The 20,254-nt window shown below is 41.6% G+C and overlaps 1 protein-coding gene across 1 annotated transcript; it reads left to right on the top strand.

Moving 5' to 3' along the window:
* The first annotated feature begins 256 nt into the window (after nucleotides 1–256).
* pla2g1bl (phospholipase A2 group IB like) lies at nucleotides 257–7,157 on the top strand. The gene is made up of 4 exons (XM_012953609.3): nucleotides 257–879; nucleotides 1,369–1,528; nucleotides 3,013–3,143; nucleotides 6,076–7,157. The coding sequence occupies exons 1-4, from the start codon at nucleotides 840–842 to the stop codon at nucleotides 6,195–6,197; spliced, it is 453 nt and encodes a 150-aa protein (XP_012809063.1). The 5' UTR covers nucleotides 257–839; the 3' UTR covers nucleotides 6,198–7,157.
* Nucleotides 7,158–20,254: the final 13,097 nt, after the last annotated feature.

The raw sequence follows: 20,254 nt of genomic DNA, 5'->3' as shown, positions 1-20,254 counted from the left end.
CAAAATAATAGCCGCGGGCGACAAAACAATAGTGGTGCGACAAAATAATAGCCGCGGGCGACGAAACAATAGCCGCGCGACAAAATAATAGCCGCGGGCGACAAAACAATAGCCGCGCGACAAAATAATAGCCGCGGGCGACGAAACAATAGCCGCGCGACAAAATAATAGCTGTTCGCCGTTTTGCTAATTTTTCGCCGTTTCGCGGATCTTTTGAAAGATTCGCAAATTTTTCGGCGAAGCAAAACGGAACAGATTCGCTCATCACTACTGTCGACCTCTTTCAAACCTTATACGTAGTCACCCAGTGACTTACAATTCGACCATCTTGAACATTAAGATATTTTGCATTGTGGCTGCAGTAGAGTATTAATAATAGCTCAGTAACTGATCACTATGACTGGCTACCTAGTTACAGTCAGGTGAAGAGGTGAACACGTGTTTTAAGGGACACCTGCGTGCCACCCACCACCCCTTCTAAATGCAGAATACAACACTGTATTTAGAGCAAAATATAGTTATCTCTTTGAGCTTTATTTTAGCAGCCTATTGAGCTTCCTTGTGTATTATAAATATCCTTCTCAGATTTTCTAAAAACTGTACTTTCTAAGAAAGTTGTTACACCCTGGCCGGAGTGCCTTTTCTGGATAAACAGAAACAAATGCAAAATTTCTGGCAAGAGGTACCTAGTTTTCTCCAGATAACGCCTGCCGGGTGTATCCACTTACTCCTGTGACTAGGAATTTTGTGCCTGCACACACCCTGATCTGTAGGTATGTATAAAAGAGAGCCGCTTGGCATAACTTTGATGAAACCTGAGAGGAACCACTTTTACTGACATGATGAGATCCAGCATAGTCTTGGCTCTGCTGCTGACTGGTAAGATCTAAAAAAAAACGAATTTCTGTTACATTTACCCCTAGGTTCACACTGAAAATAACTGTCCATCTTCCTATAATTCACATACAAATAGAGGCACAAGTTATTGGCAAAATCTGAAAATAACCTGCCAAATTTTCACTAAACTCAAAATATGGTGCTTTACTATTAATGTTGTCATCCCTTACACCCAGAATATATTTATTTCTTGTTTTGATTTCAACAAATTGTAACCCATTCACGCTACTTTCTTATACCCAAGTTGCTGCTTTACTACACACAACTTGTCTATTAGCAACACTACTAATTTGATATGTCTCCTGCATGTGTTAATAGTTAACCCGTCGATTTCCTTTTATAAATATTTTTCATAAAAACCTTTTTGACTATAATATCCTGCTGGGAATACATAAATTTTTCATGCCTCATTACTAGGGAAGCACTAGGACATCCCTCATTATTTTTCTCTCTCTACATCTGTTTCTTTAGTCTCCAGTGCCTTGCCTCACCGACAGTCGAGGAATCTTGCTCAGTTCAGCAATATAATTAAATGTGCGATCCCTGGAAGCCAACCACTGCTTGAATTTAATGATTATGGCTGCTACTGTGGACTAGGGGGGTCTGGTACTCCTGTAGATGAACTTGACAGGTAAATTCATTAAAGCATTGTATTTATTGTAAAAGCAGAACTATCCCTCCCCCATCAGTGTAGTTAGATCAGTTTTGCCGCTCTTTAATTTGGCACAGAGTACTTTTTCTGAAACGATAAAAGGCTAGATCTTGTCTGCTGCTGTTTCCTTTATGGAGGTTTTGATTATATACTTCCTCTTCCTCGTTCCACTCTAATTAACCTAAAGCATACGCACAGGATTGCAGCCTGCTCCTAAAATGGATGTGGGAATCTGACTAGCAATAAAAGGAAAAGGAGCATGTTGTGATGTTGCCATCACCAAAGCACCAAAAAGAAAGTTTGCAGGCTCCAGGTAATGCATTTTAGTGGTAAGAACTAAAGTTAGCACCTAGCCAGTAATACACTGGCATAGTTAGTTAAATAATAGCCAAGACCCTGTCCTTCCACCCCCCCACTTCTGACCCCGATCAGCTCCAATTTGTCAGCTGCTCTCTAAACCTTACCCCTGTCTACAAAATCCCCACCTGATTTGTTCCCTTATGTAACTAGCCCCTGCCCACCCCTTCCATGACCAGCCCCACCTCCATTAGGTCCAGGCCAGATTTTTTATTTTCGAAAGGTGTCAACCCTTGTAGTAACTAACCAGCTATGTCCAATCATAAACCTTTATTATATATAAGACTTTAATGCAAGGTTTTGTTGTGTTAATTATGTTTTTAAGACTGGGTAGAGGTCACATGATAACATAATATTGCAGTTTGTAAAGTCTTTAGTTATTTTTGCAATTTACATCATGGATGTGATACAATGCCCCACACAAATTGCAATACAAGGCCACAATCGGCCATTTTTTTGCACTTTGTCAACAGTGCAGGGCAATGGGCAAATAGCTGTAGTTTACTGGGCTTCGTTTCAGAGATCTAGGGACTGCTCTTTGATCTAGTGTGGCCTGCGTTAGGCTGTGCTAGATTTAAAAGGGCCCAGCCGGGGGGTGGGCATGTAGGCATCCTGTCCCCCCACCCTATCTTGCATATCATTCTGAGGCACAAGGTAGGAGTGGCAGAAGGCACAACCCACTGCTGGGCTCTGTCCTTACCACCTGCTTCAAGGAAGGCCGTAAGGATAGGGTTGAGCTGTGCCCCCTGGCACTGATTTTCGACCCGGTGTTTGATGCAGAGAGCTACAACCCCAGAGGGCTCAAATGCTAGTAAATGAGCACTAAGGGGTGCGCTCTTGGACTTTACAACAAAGTAAATGGGGTAAAACAATGGGGCTGTCAATGGTTCCTTATATGTATTTACTTCTAAATAAAAAAAAAAAAAAAAAGCAAACCGAAACAGAGGTGTTTACTTGGTTGATCTGTCTTTACAAAGCAGATTTGTTCAAATCCTGAACCACATTGCTTGCTGATTAACATTGAGGTTATGTTACAGTTATAACCACCCTTTCTTACCAATTAAAACGTATCCTTAGTGTCTAATAAATCTCTGCTTTTTCTTCAGATGCTGTCAGATTCATGATAACTGCTATGACAAGGCCAGTCTCATAAATAACTGTGTTCCAGTCCTACAAAACCCATACACAGAGACCTATTCTTACACCTGCACTGACAATAACATGATGTCCTGTAACAGTAAGTACAACAAGTACCAAATATATTAAACTCACTTTTTTTTGCTGGCATAGCCCATTTAGAGATTACATTTAGAGAAATAAAAACCTAGAAGATTTTTTTCTCTTAATTTCCCATAATAGAGTTATATTGTTGATTAGCTTTAAAGGACATGTAAACCCTGCACACAAATTTAATCAGTGAACAGCCTCTTTAAAATCTTTCAATACCTGCCACTCTGGTTGTCCAGAGGTTAATAGTAAGGCTGTAGCATCCCCATAATCACTTAGATTTCCTTCTCCTTTTGTAACCCACTCAGCCCCCACCCTTAGGAATTTGCTTTGGCTGTTGGCTTGTGGGCATGCTCAGTTGTTCTCAGCTCAGATGACTAAAAACGCCCTCCAGTCTAGCAGCCAGTGAAGAGATGGCATTGCTGGTTTCCATAGAAACTCAGCTCTAGCTTCAATTTTTTTCTCCTAGCTTTGTCTCCTGAGCTCGGCTCAAACAAAGCAGAACTTTTATTAGACAGTTCTGCCTGTGTGAGCCTGCATTGTTGATGAAATGTATGCTGAATAAGGGTCTTTATATGATGTTTGCAGATTTAAATGTATCAGAGGAAAAATGGCCACCGGGTGAAAGCTGCTATTTTCTTTAGGAAAATGTGATGGTGCTGGAAAACAGAGGGGATATTTGCCATACAAATATTGCCATTTGGGTGGGAGAGACATGCCTAACGTTGTAGGCAAATGTAGGCTTTACATGTCCTTTAAAACCTAGGTGTAAAACTGAATGTGTCAAGGGATGGGAAAAAGAAAACCGTTTTTAAAGTTTTCTCTCAAATTGGATCATGTTTAAGTGATACTAGAAAGTTCCGGTGGGTTATGGCAATCTTGTCAGTGCAATTTAAAACAATGCAGTTGCTCCCCTTCTGACAGTCCTTGTATGTATGTATGTATGTATGTAAATCTTTATTTATAAAGCGTTACTTATGTACGCAGCGCTGTACAGTAGAAAACATTAATACAAACAGGGGGTTAACATAATAGATAAATATAAGTATAACAATAAATACAAATAAAAGATATACTTGCAATAAGTTAAGAGTCCCTGCCCCGTAAAGCTTACAATCTATATGGGAGGGTAACTTACAGACACAAATAGGCAAATATAAGTGCTGTAGGTCACAGTGGGTGAAACTACAATATAAGTGCTAGTTCCCAGATCAGGTGCTGTGCAAGTGCTCCAAAAGGTAGTCTTTAAGCTTAGCTTTAAAAAGACTGAGGGAGGATTCTCTCCAGAGGAAATCATGGAGGGCATTCCAAATGTAAGGGGCAGAAAGGTTTAAGGTGGGAAACGACAGTAGTAGTGGGGGGGGGGGAACCAAGCGGTTGTGCTGCGAGGAACAAAGGAGTCGGCTAGGAACGTATGGAGACACAAGAGAAGAGATGTAGTGAGGAACAGCGGAATGGAGGGCTTTGAAGGTTAAAAAAAGGAGTTTGTAAGATATTCTTTGTTTTTTAGGAAGCCACAATAAGGACTTTAACAGGGGAAGGGCCTGAACTCTCCTAGATGAGGAGGAGAATTCTGGCAGCAGTATTTAATATAGACTGTAGGGGGAAAGATGGGAGTAAGGGAGGCCGGTTAGTAGCAGGTTACAGTAGTCAAGTCGGGATAGGATAAGAGCATGCATGAGCAGCTTAGCTGTTACAGTAGAAGGAAAGGGACGGATTTTGGCAATATTACGTAAGAAAAAGTGACAGGTTTTGACAGTGGTGTTAATAAGGTCAGAGAAGGAGAGACAGGAGTCTAAGATCACCCCCAAACAACGTGCCAAATTGACAGGGTTGATGAGGGTGCCATCAATAGAGATAGAAAAGGGAGGGGGTTCAGTTTTTGTTAGGTTCAGTTCGAGGTGGCGTTGGTTCATCCAATTGGAGATAGCTAGGAGGCAGTTAGAGATTTGAGTCTAAGTTTCAACTGTTAATGAAGGGGTTGAAAAATAAATTTGGATATCCTCAGCATACAGATGATATTTAAAGCCGACTGAACGGATAAGATCTCCCAAAGACAGGGTGTAGAGGGAGAACAACGGCCCAAGTACAGAGCCTTGGGGTACCCCCACATTAAGAGGAACTGGAGATGAGGTTTTTTTAGCATAGGAGACAGTAAATGAATGGTTAGAGAGGTAAGAAGAAATCCAGGATGCAGCCTGACTACGGATACCAATCGAATGCAGAATTTGCATCAGGAGTGAGTGGTCGACCGTATCAAATTCAGCCAATAGATCGAGTCCTTATTTATGAACCCCAAATTGGCCTAGTGGCTTAATTGGGTATGTGTCAGGTGAATTGGAGCAACATTACCTGTAACTGTGCATACACCTGTAGGTGTCACTACAGACTTATGCTTTATATTTCATAGTACTTTCTATACTGCTAAACGTGTTAGGGTGAACACACATGGAGCTACTGGTAGCAGCTACTTGTCATGGTTACTAAAATAGACAATGTTGATCATTTACTGATAATTGTCGCTCCGTGTGTTTTAGCAGAGGCAGTTCTCTGTATTATCTATGACAGGGTATTTTCTGGCATTTAGTAGCCATGAAAAAGTAGCTGCTACTAGAAGCTCTGTATGTCTTCACCCTAATGGCTGACTGAAGCTGTTAATAAAGCATTGTTACACTATACTCATCTCTCGGTACCAAAACATAATAACCAATGTGGCAGGTCAGCATGTTTTTATAAACTGCGTGTAATTAAACACAAGTGATGGGCGAAATGTTTCGGCAGGCATGGATTCGCTGTGCATACAAAAATTGTCCCAAGAATAGTCGCAGGCAGCAAAAGTGCCCAAAATTGCACCAATACACCAAATTTAAAAAATGACAAGAGCTGGGTATTGTTATTTAAAGATATAAATCACACACAGCTTATTTTTGTGTCCTATACAGAGAATAACAGCGAATGTGACATGCACATCTGCAAATGTGACATGAATGCTGCTCTCTGCTTCTCTCGGGCACCCTACAGTAAGAAACACAAGCACCTGGAAAAGGCCAAACACTGCCAGTAGTGGAGTACGAGCACTCGGTTTTACTTCTGCTACTCCAACTACCAACTCAATGACCACGCAACTGCTATGAATTTTTGTAGCTGGATTATACTTTACTTATATAAATCTGATACTAGATCATTGCTGTTAAATTTTTTTAAATGTAATAGAACAATTATAGCTTATACCGTATCTTTGATGACTTGATATATTAGGCCGATGCCACACCAGGCGTATGGCATATATTTTCGGCAAGCTGAACAACGATTGCCAAAAATATGCACCATACACACCATATGCCCCTACCTGTGCCTGCATCGGAATGAATGGAATACGCTCTGCTGCCGGCACATGTAGCCGATATCCGCATAAAAACGTGAGAATGCAAAGTCTTGCGTCTTTATGCGTATTTCAGCTATACGTGCCTGCACTCGAGTCTATTCCATTCATTCGGGTGCAGGCACAGGTAGGAGCGTATGGTGCATATTTTCATCAATCGATTTTCTGCTTGCTGAAAATATACGCCATACGCTATGTGTGGCATTAACATTAAAAAGAAGTTTATAGAATCCCTGAGCAGACTGGAAACCATAAACTGTTTTGGAGGGCTGCATTAAGCTGTACAGCTCATAAGGTTGCCAGAACTCTAAGGTTAAAAGGCCAGGACTAGCAGTCTGGAAATTTTGTCAACTAAAGAGGCTTCTGTAAGATGCTATAGACGGGTACTATTTATTGGTCTTGTAGGGGCTGTTTGGTATTTTGTGTGTTTGTTTTTTAAAATTTGGGGAAAAAAATCAGTAGAAATGTCTGTTTGGGATAAAGTAATTACTTGTTTACTGCCAACCAATGTGACACAACAAATGCATTGCTTACAAAGAGAACTTTTTATTATCAAACTAGAGTGATTTTTATCTTATTCTGATAATACTAAAATATGCATTTCACCAGGTCATAAGTGAATAAAAATAACTTGATTCTGAATCCTACTAATTCAGTTAATCGTTAGTGTCACATGACCATCAATATGAGTGTTATTATATTCATAAATTTCGGTGGTTTAATAGGTAATGATGATCATAATAATAATATTGTAATTATCAAAGTTTTCTTTAAACCATTTGTGGAATAAACATATTATAAAAAACATAAAGTATCATTGCTACATCTTTGTTGATTTGTCATTGTTTACTCCCAAATGTTTTACCCTACCTTAAGGTGGCCACACACGTGGCGATCTGACGATGTTTCGTGCGACCATCGGTCGCACGAAACATCGTCAGATCCGCCACACACCGTTCAGGGCTGAAACAGCAGATAAGGAGGTAGAACAATAGGATTTCTACCTCCTTCTGCCGATTCAGCCCTGACGGCAGATTTTGGTCAGGTGCCTTCTATGGCGCCAAAATTTTCTAACCTGGCCGATCGGCGAGTCGACTGATTTCAGCAGCTTCCTGCAATATCGGTCGACTCGCCGACATGCCATACACGCACCGAATATCGTACGAAACAAGGTTTCGTACAATATTATCGGTGCGTGTATGGCCAGCTTTACAGTTACCCATGTCTAACAAAAAATATGATATGCTTTCTGTATTCATTAAAATAAATCAATTTTTCAAAGGTTCCATGGTTTCTACATTCTCACCATGGGGTGGGTGAAATACTGCAGACACAACCTAATATGCAAAAGGCATTCGGTGCAAGACACCCTTTGTTTATGTCCAGTACAGTAATAGTTAATGCCACCCTTGTATATTCACCTCATATTGGCACTACTACCCTACATGCAGGGCAAATGCTCCAGTAAGATTTGTTACAGATTTGTTACAGCCTCATCTCATGGAGCCTGTAGTTTAGTTTGATGTAAGATAGCTGTTCAAATTCTGGCCTTCACTAAAATTACAGCACAATCTAAGTAATACTACTACTATCTAATACTATTTACTCTTACTTAGTAGTACAATATTAAAAAAATGGGATTCGTATATTAAGTACTGTACCAGCATTCCTGCAAGTTCAAAGCTGTCCTCCCAAGCATCTTCACTCAAAATGGCAAATCTGATGGTTTTCATAAGTTGTACACCAGCCAAAGACACAATATGAAACAGACTTTCACTTCTTATACATGGGGTTTTTGAAAGTGACTTGCCGGTAAATGTTCATAAATGTTTTTTAAACATATTTCTCTGCACACTATAGCACAATGGTCCCCAAGCTTTATTACCTGTGAACCATATTCAAGTGTAAAAATAGTTGGGGAGCAGCAGAAGCATTTAAAATATACCCGGGGTACCAAATAAGAGCTGTGATTGTTTATTTGGTAGGCCCTTTGTGGACTGGTAGCCTACAGGAACCTCTGTTTGGCAGTACACAGTTTTCATGTAACTAAAATTTGCTTTCAAGCCAGGAATTAAAAAATAAGCACCTTCTTTGAGGCCACTGGGAGCAACATCCAAGGGAAACATGTCGCTCACAAGCCACTGGTTGGGGACCACTGCTATAACATATGGATAAAGTTTGCAGATAGGAGTGAAAACATGAATAACACTTGTATGCTATCATTTTGTTTAATGCTATCATTACATTCTTATAGTGAACACAAGTTCTAACACTAGATGGCACAGTAGACTGAAGATTGCCCCGTATAACTAAATATGCAAGTATGTCTTTGGAATGGTTATTATGTTGGTTTGAAAAACCCAACATACTGTTCTTCGACTTCAGCTTATTCTTCCGCTTCTTAATCTTCTTTTTCTTATTATTAGTGCTCTCCATTTTCTAAACGCTACTTAGCAATCCTGTAATTTTTCCATTGCCTTTCACAGGGAAGATTTTCAAACTGCTGCCACTCTTAAAGGTTTGAAGCTACACTCCCCAAACTTGAGTAACATAATCATGGGGTCACCCTGAATGAAACAGTGACATTTGCTGGATAACCCAAAGTGGGAGAAGCCATTATTGGTTTGATGCCAGGGTTCCCAAACTTTCCACAGTTCTATGTTTTCAGGGTTAGAAAAAGTGCACGGGCTGACAAAAGCCAATCACATTTCTTTCATTGTTTTCAGTGGGGAAATTTTAACCTCTGCCATTCTCACGTTTAATGTCAGGGTCCCCAAAGTTTGTACAGTTTGTCACTGGGTGACTGCGTTCCAAGTTTAGAAAAGTGGGCGGGGCCAATCAGATTGCACCCATAGACTTTCTTTCATTTAAATATAAACTGCTGTCATTTTTTAAATATTAATACTAAGGTCCCCAATCTTTGCAGAGCTAGTCACCAGGTAACTGCGGTTCTGGGTTAAAAAAAAAAAAAGTGGGCAGAGCCACCAAGAGCCAGTCAGATTTTACCTATTGACTTTCAATAGGGAAATTCAACTTGCTGCCATTCTCACAGTTTAAACACCAATTTGACTAGGGGACTGCATTTTTAGGTTTGAAAAAGTGGGTGGGGCCACCATGTTTCACAGTTTGTCGTTGACTTCGACTAAAGGTTAGAACACCCACCAACCACCAATTCACCTATTGACTTTTATTGGTTTAAATTTAAACTGCTGCCATCTTTATCTATTAATCCTAGGGTCCCTAAACTTTGCAATTAGTCACTGAGTAACTGCAGTTTCAGGTTAGAAAAAGTTGGCGGAGCCACCAACCGCCAATCAGATGTCACTCATTGACTTTCAATGGGGAAATTTAAATTGCTGCCATTCAGACACTATTAAAACCAGGGTCCACACACTTTGCATAGTGGTTTTTACTATATAATTGTGGTCCAAGGTTAGAAAAATTAGGTGGAGCCAACAACAGCCAGATTTCATTCAGTTACTTCAGGTTTTTCAAACCAACGTGAAGTTTGTTCTCAAACTTCCCTTTCTAGTTTTAAACTGTCATACTGACATGTCCCTTCAGGAGGATTCTAATATCTTGATAGCAGTGAGCAAACCATATGTATATCGCAAAATTCGCACTAATCTATTTGGATTTTGCCAAAGCATTTGATACCGTTCCCCACAAATTTAATGTGGATAAATGTAAGGTCATGCACCTGGGATGTAAAAATATGCAAGCCACATATACCCTTAATGGGACTGCACTAGGTAAATTGATGATGTAGAAGGACCTTGGAGTCCTTGTAAATAATAAACTTGGCTGTAGCAAGTGTAGCTCACTTTTGGCTATGGCTTTACTTCTACCATGCAATTTCTGCATGTGGCGCTAACAGTAGCCTTATGCCCCCGCTTACTATGGGGGAGCAGGTATACTTAATACTTGGCATGCCTCCACCCAGGGTAGGGACAGGTTGAACTGTAACACCCCTCCCTGGGAAACTCTGTACAGTCCTCCTTGTGTATGGACTCCCAGCAAGTCCCGGGACCTTGCCCCCCTTGAGGTGGTTGCTTACCGGCAGTTGAGGATCCAATCCTTGAGGAATTAACTAAGACACTGGAAGTGCTGATTAACCAGATGAACTTGTTTATTGTATTCACACAGAGTATCCAATATTATGAAATGCAGGTTCAGATACTTTCTCCTTACTTCTCTCTGGAGACCCTTTCACTTAGGCTTATTCCCCGGAATCCTGGCAAGAGATCCTTTCTTAGAGTTCTCCCTGGAACTCATGCCAGAAGACCCTCTCTTAGGGCTCTCCCCGGTTCTCCCACCAAGAGACACTACCTTTGGACTCTCCCCAGTACTCACGCCAATAATACCCTTTGCTTAGGCAATCTCCTTTCTGTGGTCCCTAGCTACCACCTGAGCTGGCCACTTAGTGTACCTGAACTCCGGCCAGTAATGCCGTGTGGCCTTAACCTCATTTAACTCCTGTTGGGGCTTCAGACTACCCATTCTAGATAGTCTGTCTATCCTTTCACTCCTAGAGTGACTATAACTGGATCTTGTAGCTAGCCTTTTACAGAGGTTGGGTCCCAGGACAAAAGACCTTGCACATGGTGTGTCATCCCTTTTTATATTGAAGCACACTGCCACCTAGTGGTTCCTGCTAAATAACAGGGAAACTCCCTTTTCACACATAAACAGCTAGGTGGACATAACCCACAAGGCCACCCTCTGGTGCCTGTCTAAAGGGGAACCCAGTCTAAGGGGCCCAAATCTTTGGGATCCCTACACAAGCAATGCCAGGCAGCAGCAGCAAGGGCTAACAAGATTTTGAGCTGTATTAAAAGGGGTATAGATTCACGGGAGGAGGGTGTTATTCTTTCCCTTTACAGAGAGCTGGTAAGGTCCCATCTAGAATATGCTGTTCAGTTTCCAGTGCTCAAACGGGACATTATACCTCGCAAAAGCAAAACAATTTTAAATCATTCTCACACCTCCTCTCCCTCTCCTTACTGCTACTACTTGTCGCAGCCGATATCTCTCCTAATCCTGGTCCCTGCCATATACCCATTTCCTATCGCCCACGCAATGCTTCGCTTCTGGTAAAACCCTCACAAACCACTAACCTTTCTAACCTTATTCAAATTCCCACTCTCTCCTCTTCTTATCTCCCCTTCTCTTGTGCTCTTCTCAATACTCACTCTGTAACTAACAGAGCCGCATTAATTCATGATCTGTTTTGCTCCAAGTCTTTTCACCTGTTTGCCATAACAGAGACCTGGCTCTCTCAGAATGATGATGCTATTGAGACAGCTCTCTCTTATGGCAGTCTTTCATTCTCTCATACTCCCCGCATTACTGGCCGTGGGGGAGGGGGAGGGGTTCTGCTCCTTCTGTGCTTCCTCTGATCCTTACTGGTAAATACCTACAACTCTATTTTATTATCCGCAATTAACACCCATGCCCCCCTGCAGCTGCAATGTAGTTGTGCCCGCAATCCCAGTCCCTGGCTGAACCCTCAGACACGATTTCTGTGCTCTTGTGCGCGATCTGCTGAGCGCATTTGGAGGAAATCATGCGTGAAAGCGGACTTCCTCCACTATAAATGGTATGCCTCAATACTGCCCTATCCCAGGCCAAGCAAGTATACTATAACACACTTGTAAATAATAATAAATCAAACCCGCGGCACTTATTCTCCATATTTAACGCGCTACTTCATCCCTCACCTAATGAATCAGTCATATCTGAACACACCCCCCAGGACTTTGCTGACTTTAAAAGAAAAGTCGACTCTATCCGCAAACAATTTTCCCAACCTTCAGATACCGGTAATCTCAACTTTCCTAAATCTCCTCTCTCCGTATTCAGCTCCTTCAATCTCATAACAGAGGCTGAAGTTTCTCAGCTTCTCCGATCCTCTCTGCCTACTACCTGCTCACTGGATCCTATGCCCTCATCCCTACTAAAACAGTGTGCCCCTGCCCTTACTCCAGCTCTTACCCACATATTCAATTCCTCTCTGGATTCTGGTACTTTTCCCTCTCTATTCAAACAAGCATGTGTCAAACACATTCTTAAAAAGGCCCATCCTGCCTTTCTAACTACCGTCCAGTCTCTCTCCTGCCCCTAGCCTCTAAGCTCCCAAGCTGGAACGTCTTGTCTTTTCTCATGTCGCTAACTTCCTCTGCACCCATAATCTTTTGGACCCTATGCAGTTTTGTTTTTGGCCTGCGACTCCACTGAAACGGCCTTATGTAGAGGGGCAAATGATCTCCAGACTCCCAAGGCCAAAGGAAGTTACTCGGTCCTCATTCTCCTAGACCTTTCCTCTGCTTTTGATACTGTCAACCATTCTGTCCTTTTGCAAATTCTCTATTCTCTGGGTATCCGGGATCAGGCTGGTTCTCTTCCTATCTCTCTAACCGCTCCTTCTCTGTTGCTCTTGCTAACAAATCCTCAAGCCTGGTTCTGGTTAGTGTGGGGGTGCCTCAGGACTCTGTGCTTGGTCCTTTGCTGTTCTCCCTGTACACTCTTTCTTTAGGAGACCTTAGGGCTGATTCACTAAAGTGCGTTGTAACGTGCGCTATTTATAGCGTGAGTTAAAAATGTTATTGCATCGAAATTTTTGCGACTTAATGCACGATTCACTATAAACACACTTGCGCTAATTTACGCGCGATACTGCATGCAATATTTTAGTCGCGAAAAGTCTACGCGCGTTAAATAACGCATGCACAGCGCGGTATTTTTCGTGTGCACGCTAATTATCGCAAGTGTGATAGCTTTTGCGTGCGCGCTAATTGTCACGACATTACGCACACGGCAATTGCCACGCCATAAAACATTTTGCACATTTGACCTGGGAGAGCACAGAAGTGCTAGAGAGGTGCTGTATAAATGTTTATTTGCAAAAAAAAACAAAAAAACAATAAAAATATAAGTAAAGTGGCTTAAATTAAGTGGGAGATTTTAGACACAGAATAAATGGCAAATATGTTATGGGCACTTTATTAGACGGGAACAAATAATATTGCAATTATTCTGGCAACAAAACATTTGATTGGCAGTTATCACACTTGCCAGAAAATACGCTACTTACTAATTAACACAAGCTTTACTATTCAGCAAAATGGGCTTAAGACAAAATTGTTGGCAGAATATTTGCAAAAATTTAACCCATATAGCATATTGATGCTGTTACTGCCAAATGTAAGAGTGTAGGAGAAACTACATGAAAGTATAGAATACCATATCAAGGAAGGCAAAATAATAGACATTACCCAGTTCAAAAGTAGAAAAATAACAACTTTTATTTTAACAATAAAATTTAAAAAAAAAAGATTAAAAAGAAAAACTTAGGCCTTGCTGGCCTTGATTTCCCCCACATCCTGCTGCAGCTGGGCCATGTCCCCCCGGAGCTGGGCCAACTGGGCCTTTATAGTGTTCAGGTCCTCCTGCACTGACCGAAGTGTGGGGTCAGTCCACCCAGGTGTAGTTTGGGTCCCCACATCTTCGGTCTGTCGTGAGGGTGGAGTACCTGGTGCCCAGTGTTTGGCCTGGGGAGAGTCCAGGGCTGGTGGTGTAGCCGGGGGGGCCTCTGGAGCCTCGGGGGACTCTGCAGCCTGGGGGTCCTCGGGTGCCTGTGGGCCTCGGGTGCCTGTGGGGCCTCGGGGGCCTGGAGAGCCTCTGCAGCCTGGGGGGCCTGGGTTTGGGCCTCGGGATGAGGCGCTACATCCAGCTGAAGTTCTGTGAGATAGTATTGCAAGATGTTATTTTGTGTAATATATTATACATATATATATATATACATTCATACACCATCATGAAAAACGGGGCCCCTTACAACAAAATTTTTTGGCCCCCCTCCTCCCATGCACCCAATGGCCCCTCCCCCTGTGAACCCTCACATCAATACAAAGGACACACAGACATTGTTAGCCAGGGCCACCTAAAACATTTGTGGTCCTTCCCCAAATGAATCATACTATGGGCCGCTCCCTGCTGCTTCCCCCCTGCTTTAAACTTATTCATGCATATGTATTTGAAAAAAAAAAAAAAATATATATATATATATATATATATATATATATATATATATACAAAGTCCGTAGGGAAGGCACTCACATTACGAAAAGTCAATCTTGCCTGGGTGCAGTCTTCACAAATATATATAGAAATCTTAAACGAATAGGCTGCTCCACACAGGACTTATGTTGAATAAAGCGGTTTATTTGTAGAATATAACAAAAACTGACGTTTCAGCTGGAGTTCCAGCCTTTCTCAAAGCTACAAATCTACTAGTGAGGTGAACCTAAATACATCTAGTGGCGGGAAACAGAGACAATGACGTGGGAGTGACGTGTTAAAAAACAGACAGGTGAAACCCAAAATTACAGAAAGGCATAAATAAAATCCTCAATACCTAATGTATATGAGATAACCCAAAATTAAGTGTATCACAAGCACACAAATAAACATTTATAGAGGACTATACCATGTCACATATTAATAAAGAAATATTACGTGTCGCTCATTATTTGATCAACGATATATCGCAAGTAGTCTATGAAGGGTTGAGACTTAAGCATTTGTGTGGTAATAGAGCATGTAGCGTTTCTAACAACAAAATAAATATAAACATAAAGATAGAAGCCAAAATATACTGCACATACAAAACACGTACGGGGAGCTGAGGTCCGAACATTGTAACTAAGGCAGTCAGTATATAGCAACCTAACAGGGTGTGAATGGCGATCAGAAAGGTAAGTACATCGTGATAGTTAAAGAGAGCGAAAGAAAAAAGAAAGAAAAAGAAAAAAGAAAAGAAAAAAGAAAAGAGCTATCAACTGTCGCAGGTAACATACCGTTTAATAAAGGATGTCAATTACCAGGTTTGTAGTGGCCCGAAAAGGTAAAAAAGTAGTTTGTTGACACAGTAGGTAAGGAAGGTAATTTGGCGAGTTAGGTAAGTAAAGTAAATTGGTAAAGCTCTGATCGATGAGGTGATAGGCACAAGATCAGCAGGAGTCCATGTCGACCCGTGAGAATCGCTCATAAGAATAGCGGCGGTCATCACATACACGTCCTCAGCGGAGCCCCACTTAAGTGCCTTAACCCATGCCACGGGTGAATAAGAGAATGTGCCCATGTGTAACAATCAGGTCCCGAGCGGAGCTTCAGTCAGCTCGTCATAGACCGTAGGAGCAACTGACTGATTAATAAAAGTGCCAGCAACATCAGGGGCAGAGAGCAGAGTCCACCGTATAGGGGGCCACTGCCGTACCACCTCTGGTTGCTATGGGTGTTAAAAATAGTGACAACAAACAAGAGTACGCGTGGTCCTTTACACAAGGGCCATCGCACCTCTATACCTTGTCACAGAAAGTACATATAGGTCAGCACAAGTTACGTGGCACTTTATCAGTACATGTAGAACGGCACAAGTAGCATGGCTATTTTACGGGGCCTTAGTTAAGTCGCATGATCTCTAGTAGTGAGGGGCTGTGGATGGAGTTACATAGTGGAAAGGTTTAAAAGGAACCTATGCATGGTATCTTGTATAGGGATCATTAGCACTTGTTAATAAATGACACCAGCGAGAGTTAGGAGTCGTCACACCTGAAATATACAAGTTAACTTTGCCACTGTATGAAATCTGCGAGAGTTGAGAGCCGTCACACCCGACAGTAGGAAAGAGCTTAAGTTACTGTGTACATATATAGGAGAAATATTGTCACCATAGTGAGTTACAGAAAAAAGAAACAGATTCCACAAAAAGAGAACTTAAAGAAACACAGCCCTGTGTATACGGTGCATCATTGTAGTACATAAAATGTGAGAAACCTCACTTGTAACCAGCTCTATAAACCCAAGGAAAGGAAAATGGGCAAGAGGACATAGTACAGGGGGACTACTAATAGAGTCCCTAAGTCAAAGCATCATTATCACCTATCGTACTTAATTAGTCAGAATAGGCGGAGGGTGACTTTTTTGTTTGGGGGGGCTAAAGATGGCCCATACACAGACTGACCTAAAGCTAATGTGAGACTTAGTGGATTCACTGCTGGTGTAAAAAATTAACCTCCCAACTACCTCTTGCCGTTCCCACTGACTCCCAGGGATACTGTGCAAAAGTGCGGGGGGTGCTTTTTTTAACCCTAAAATGCTTAGGATGTAAAAGCATTTATACGTGCACTTCTGTTAGGGGTCCTCTATACATTTGTGTTTGTGATCAGTTAGCTTCAAGTGGTAGTTCACCTTTAAATTAACTTTTAATATGATGTAGACACTGATATTCTGAGACAAGTTGCAATAGGTCCTCTTTTGTTTTTAATGGTTTTTCAGTTATTTAGCTTATTGTTCAGCAGCTCTCCATTTGGTATTTCAGCAGCTATCTGGTTGCTAGGGTCTTATTTACCCTAGCAACCAGGTAGTGGTTTAAACAAGAGATGGGAATATGAATAGTTAAGGGGCCTGCATGGAAAAATAAAACTGTAGCTTCACAGAGCAATACTTTTTGGTCAGTGACCCTCATTTGAAAGCTGGAAAGAGGCAGAAGCGAAAGGCAAATTATTCAAAAACTATAAAAAAATTAACTAGGAAGACCAATTGCAAAGTTGCTAGGAATAGGCCATTCTATAACATACTACAAGTTAACTTAAAAGTGAACCTCACCTTTAGATGTGTTTAAGTTAGCTTTATAGAGAGAGAGGCAGCAGGTACTGACATCCCATGCACGTTATATACAGTGAGACGAGGTCTTTATATACAAAACCAGCACATTATATACAGTGAGACGAGGTCTTTATATACAAAACCAGCACATTATATGTAGCGAGACGCAGTCTTTATATACAAAACCAGCACATTATATACAGTGAGACGCAGTCTTTATATACAAAACCAGCACATTATATACAGTGAGACGCAGTCTTTATATACAAAACCAGCACATTATATACAGCGAGACACAGTCTTTAGATACAAAACCAGCACGTTATATGCAGTGAGACGCAGTCACTGATTGGTTACTGACTGGTAACATGTTAGACAGCTGCAAAGGAGGTAGTTGCATCCTGGACAGTATGTCGGGCATCAGTTTGCTCCATCCTATACATACACATATATACATACACCACTTTTATTTTTACACTGAACTGTTTCTTTAAAAGATTTAGAACCAGTTACTCTTTCATGTGTTCATGCTGCAGCACACTGCCTGATGCTACCTCCTTTCAAAAAGGGGCTAGACCAGGGGTGCCCAGACTTTGCCACCTGGCTTCCGTCATGAGATCTACCACAGTTAAAATAGTGTGACAAATATTTGGTGCAATAAGCAAGAAAAAGTATCAATCAATGTTTAACAAATACACACAGTAATATATAAATGTAGTGCCAAATTCACATAACATTAAGTGGCACATTCAAGTGCCAACTTTAAGTTTAATGTGAAAGGACTGTAGTAGCTTTTACTCCCCTTCTTCATGGCCCACTTTGTAGTCTGCACACAGAAACATATATAAAGTAGAAACAAATATATACAGTGGCCCGGTGGGGACAATCTTCTTAACTGGGATGAAACTACAGAGACGGACGGCTTGAGCAGCCCACTCAAAAGTATGCTGGGGGAGAAAATGAAGTAGCGGGATGTCATTCCACCACGATCTACCTCGGGCACCCCTGGGCTAGACACTGACTGACTTCTGCTGTATACCATTTACACTAGGCACTCTAACACAAACTGCCTCCTATTTCATCCCAATCATTGCAGGGACCCCCCAATGCAAGCACCTTTGGCAGCTTAAATAAGAGCTTCAGACATATTGCCTGCTGCTAGCTCTTTATACTGGTTTAGCCTAAATGCTACTGAATGTAACCAGGACCTCTAGACTTTTAACAGGAACTCCCAGCAGGTACACTGTCTACTGCTGCACTATTTTATATAGGGGCCCCTGGTATTTGTTTTTTAAGCACATTATATCATGTAACCCAAAGGTCACAAAGCTGTGCAGCACAGATGTATTTAATATGATATTTAAATATTAAATATAAGAGCTACATACCAGACAACAAGCAGCTTAAGAATCAGCACCTGCTGTGTCTGGGAGCCCAGATCACCAGCACCAGCAGTACAACAATTTCTTTGGATGAGTTGCACTTGTACTTGTGCTGTGTAGTAGTGCCTGACTAGCAGATCGCCTCTGGTTATGCTTTCCTATTCTGAAATCTCATGAGATTTGCAGTCCGAAATCCCGTGATGATGTCATCAAACACCGGAGTCACTAGCAAACTAACAGGTTGTTGTTCTAGCTTTAGAGACACTAAACTGCAGCGCCCCCCCACCCACAACATAAAGTAGGCACAACATCACTCAGAGGATTTTTTTTTTTTTTTAATTTTGTGAAGGGGCTTTTATTTTGGGGACACAGGTTTGGGGAGGCTTAGCCTCCCCAAGCCTTAATGATCAATCCGCCTATGTTAGTCAGTAGTACTAGAACATACATTTAGAAGATATAAGGCCATAGATAAAATGTCAATTCATGGTAAATAGAAAGATGCATAAGACACCAATTCATTTAAGCCCATGGGATTCAAGGTGTTCAGTCTATGGATCCAACGTAGTTCAAGTTGAAGTAAAGATTTCTCTCGGTTCCCACCTCAAACCAGCGGGGGTACGTGATCAATAACCATACTGCGGAGGCTGGCAAGGGAATGTTGGTGGGTAAGAAAATGTAAAGCCAAAGGTGTATCAGCCTTACCACTGTCCAGAGCCAGTCTGATAGTGGATCGATGGTTCGCCATACGGTCGCAGAAAGTTGTGATTGTTTTACCCACATATAGAAGGCCACATGGACACTTGATGAAATAGATAATAAATTTAGACGTGCATGTGAGTCTGTATTTGATGTAGATGGTCTTCCCATTATGTGGATGGTTAACGCAGGGTCCAGTCATCATGTTATTACAGGTGGTGCAGGAAGGACATTTATAACATCCCAATTGATTGGATTGAGCCAAGTAGATGGTTTTTCTGTTTGGTAACAATGAGAGGGGTCAGTTTTGACAAGTAGATCTCTCAGATTTCTCCCGTGTCGATATGCAATGCGTGGGGGTGTTCTAAATATATATATATATATATATATATATATACAATACGAAGTGCTGGGAAGCTGCACACCATAAGGAACAATAATACCTGGGTGCCTGTGCAAATCAAAATCTAGACAGGCATGGGGTGACGGCACACACAGGATTTTCACAAGGAGTCACGAAGATGTGAAATAATATTCAGAGGTTTATTGTGACCAACATTTCAGTTCCTCACAGGAACTTTTGTCACCCCTGACATTTCTTACATTTGTACTTTTAGGTCAAATTACTTGCTAAATCTTTTACTGAACGTATTCTGTAAAAGCATAATAAAGTACAATAATTACCTTCCGCTATTTCAGCGATCAGATCTGAATTCCTGTGCTTCAGGTCCGACCATAACCGCTGGAGCATGCGGAGGTCCACATCAAGGGCATCAAACCTGTTGCGCAACCCATCTTTGAGGTTGCGCAGGATTGCCCTCTTCCTCTCATGGTCCCCTAAGGGACCCAGCGGCAGACTATCATATCCTGAGCGCAGGAAAAAGCTCACAATGTAGCGCCTCTCCCCCGGTAGCAGATCAGAAACCCCAGGCATGATGTCTCATATGCACGCCATGTTAGCCATACATGCCAATACTTTTGTAAAATTTCGTA

The sequence above is a fragment of the Xenopus tropicalis genome, chromosome 4 (assembly GCF_000004195.4).
Source record: "Xenopus tropicalis strain Nigerian chromosome 4, UCB_Xtro_10.0, whole genome shotgun sequence".
Lineage (NCBI taxonomy): Eukaryota > Metazoa > Chordata > Amphibia > Anura > Pipidae > Xenopus > Xenopus tropicalis.
This window is presented reverse-complemented; position numbering and strand designations above follow the sequence as displayed.

Bases quoted from the DNA above. Each gene is read 5' to 3' on its own strand.
- pla2g1bl (XM_012953609.3), top strand. From the start codon at position 840: ATGATGAGATCCAGCATAGTCTTGGCTCTGCTGCTGACTG. The intron at 880-1,368 runs GTAAGATCTAAA...CTGTTTCTTTAG, and splicing joins CTTGGCTCTGCTGCTGACTG to TCTCCAGTGCCTTGCCTCAC. The intron at 1,529-3,012 runs GTAAATTCATTA...CTTTTTCTTCAG, and splicing joins CCTGTAGATGAACTTGACAG to ATGCTGTCAGATTCATGATA.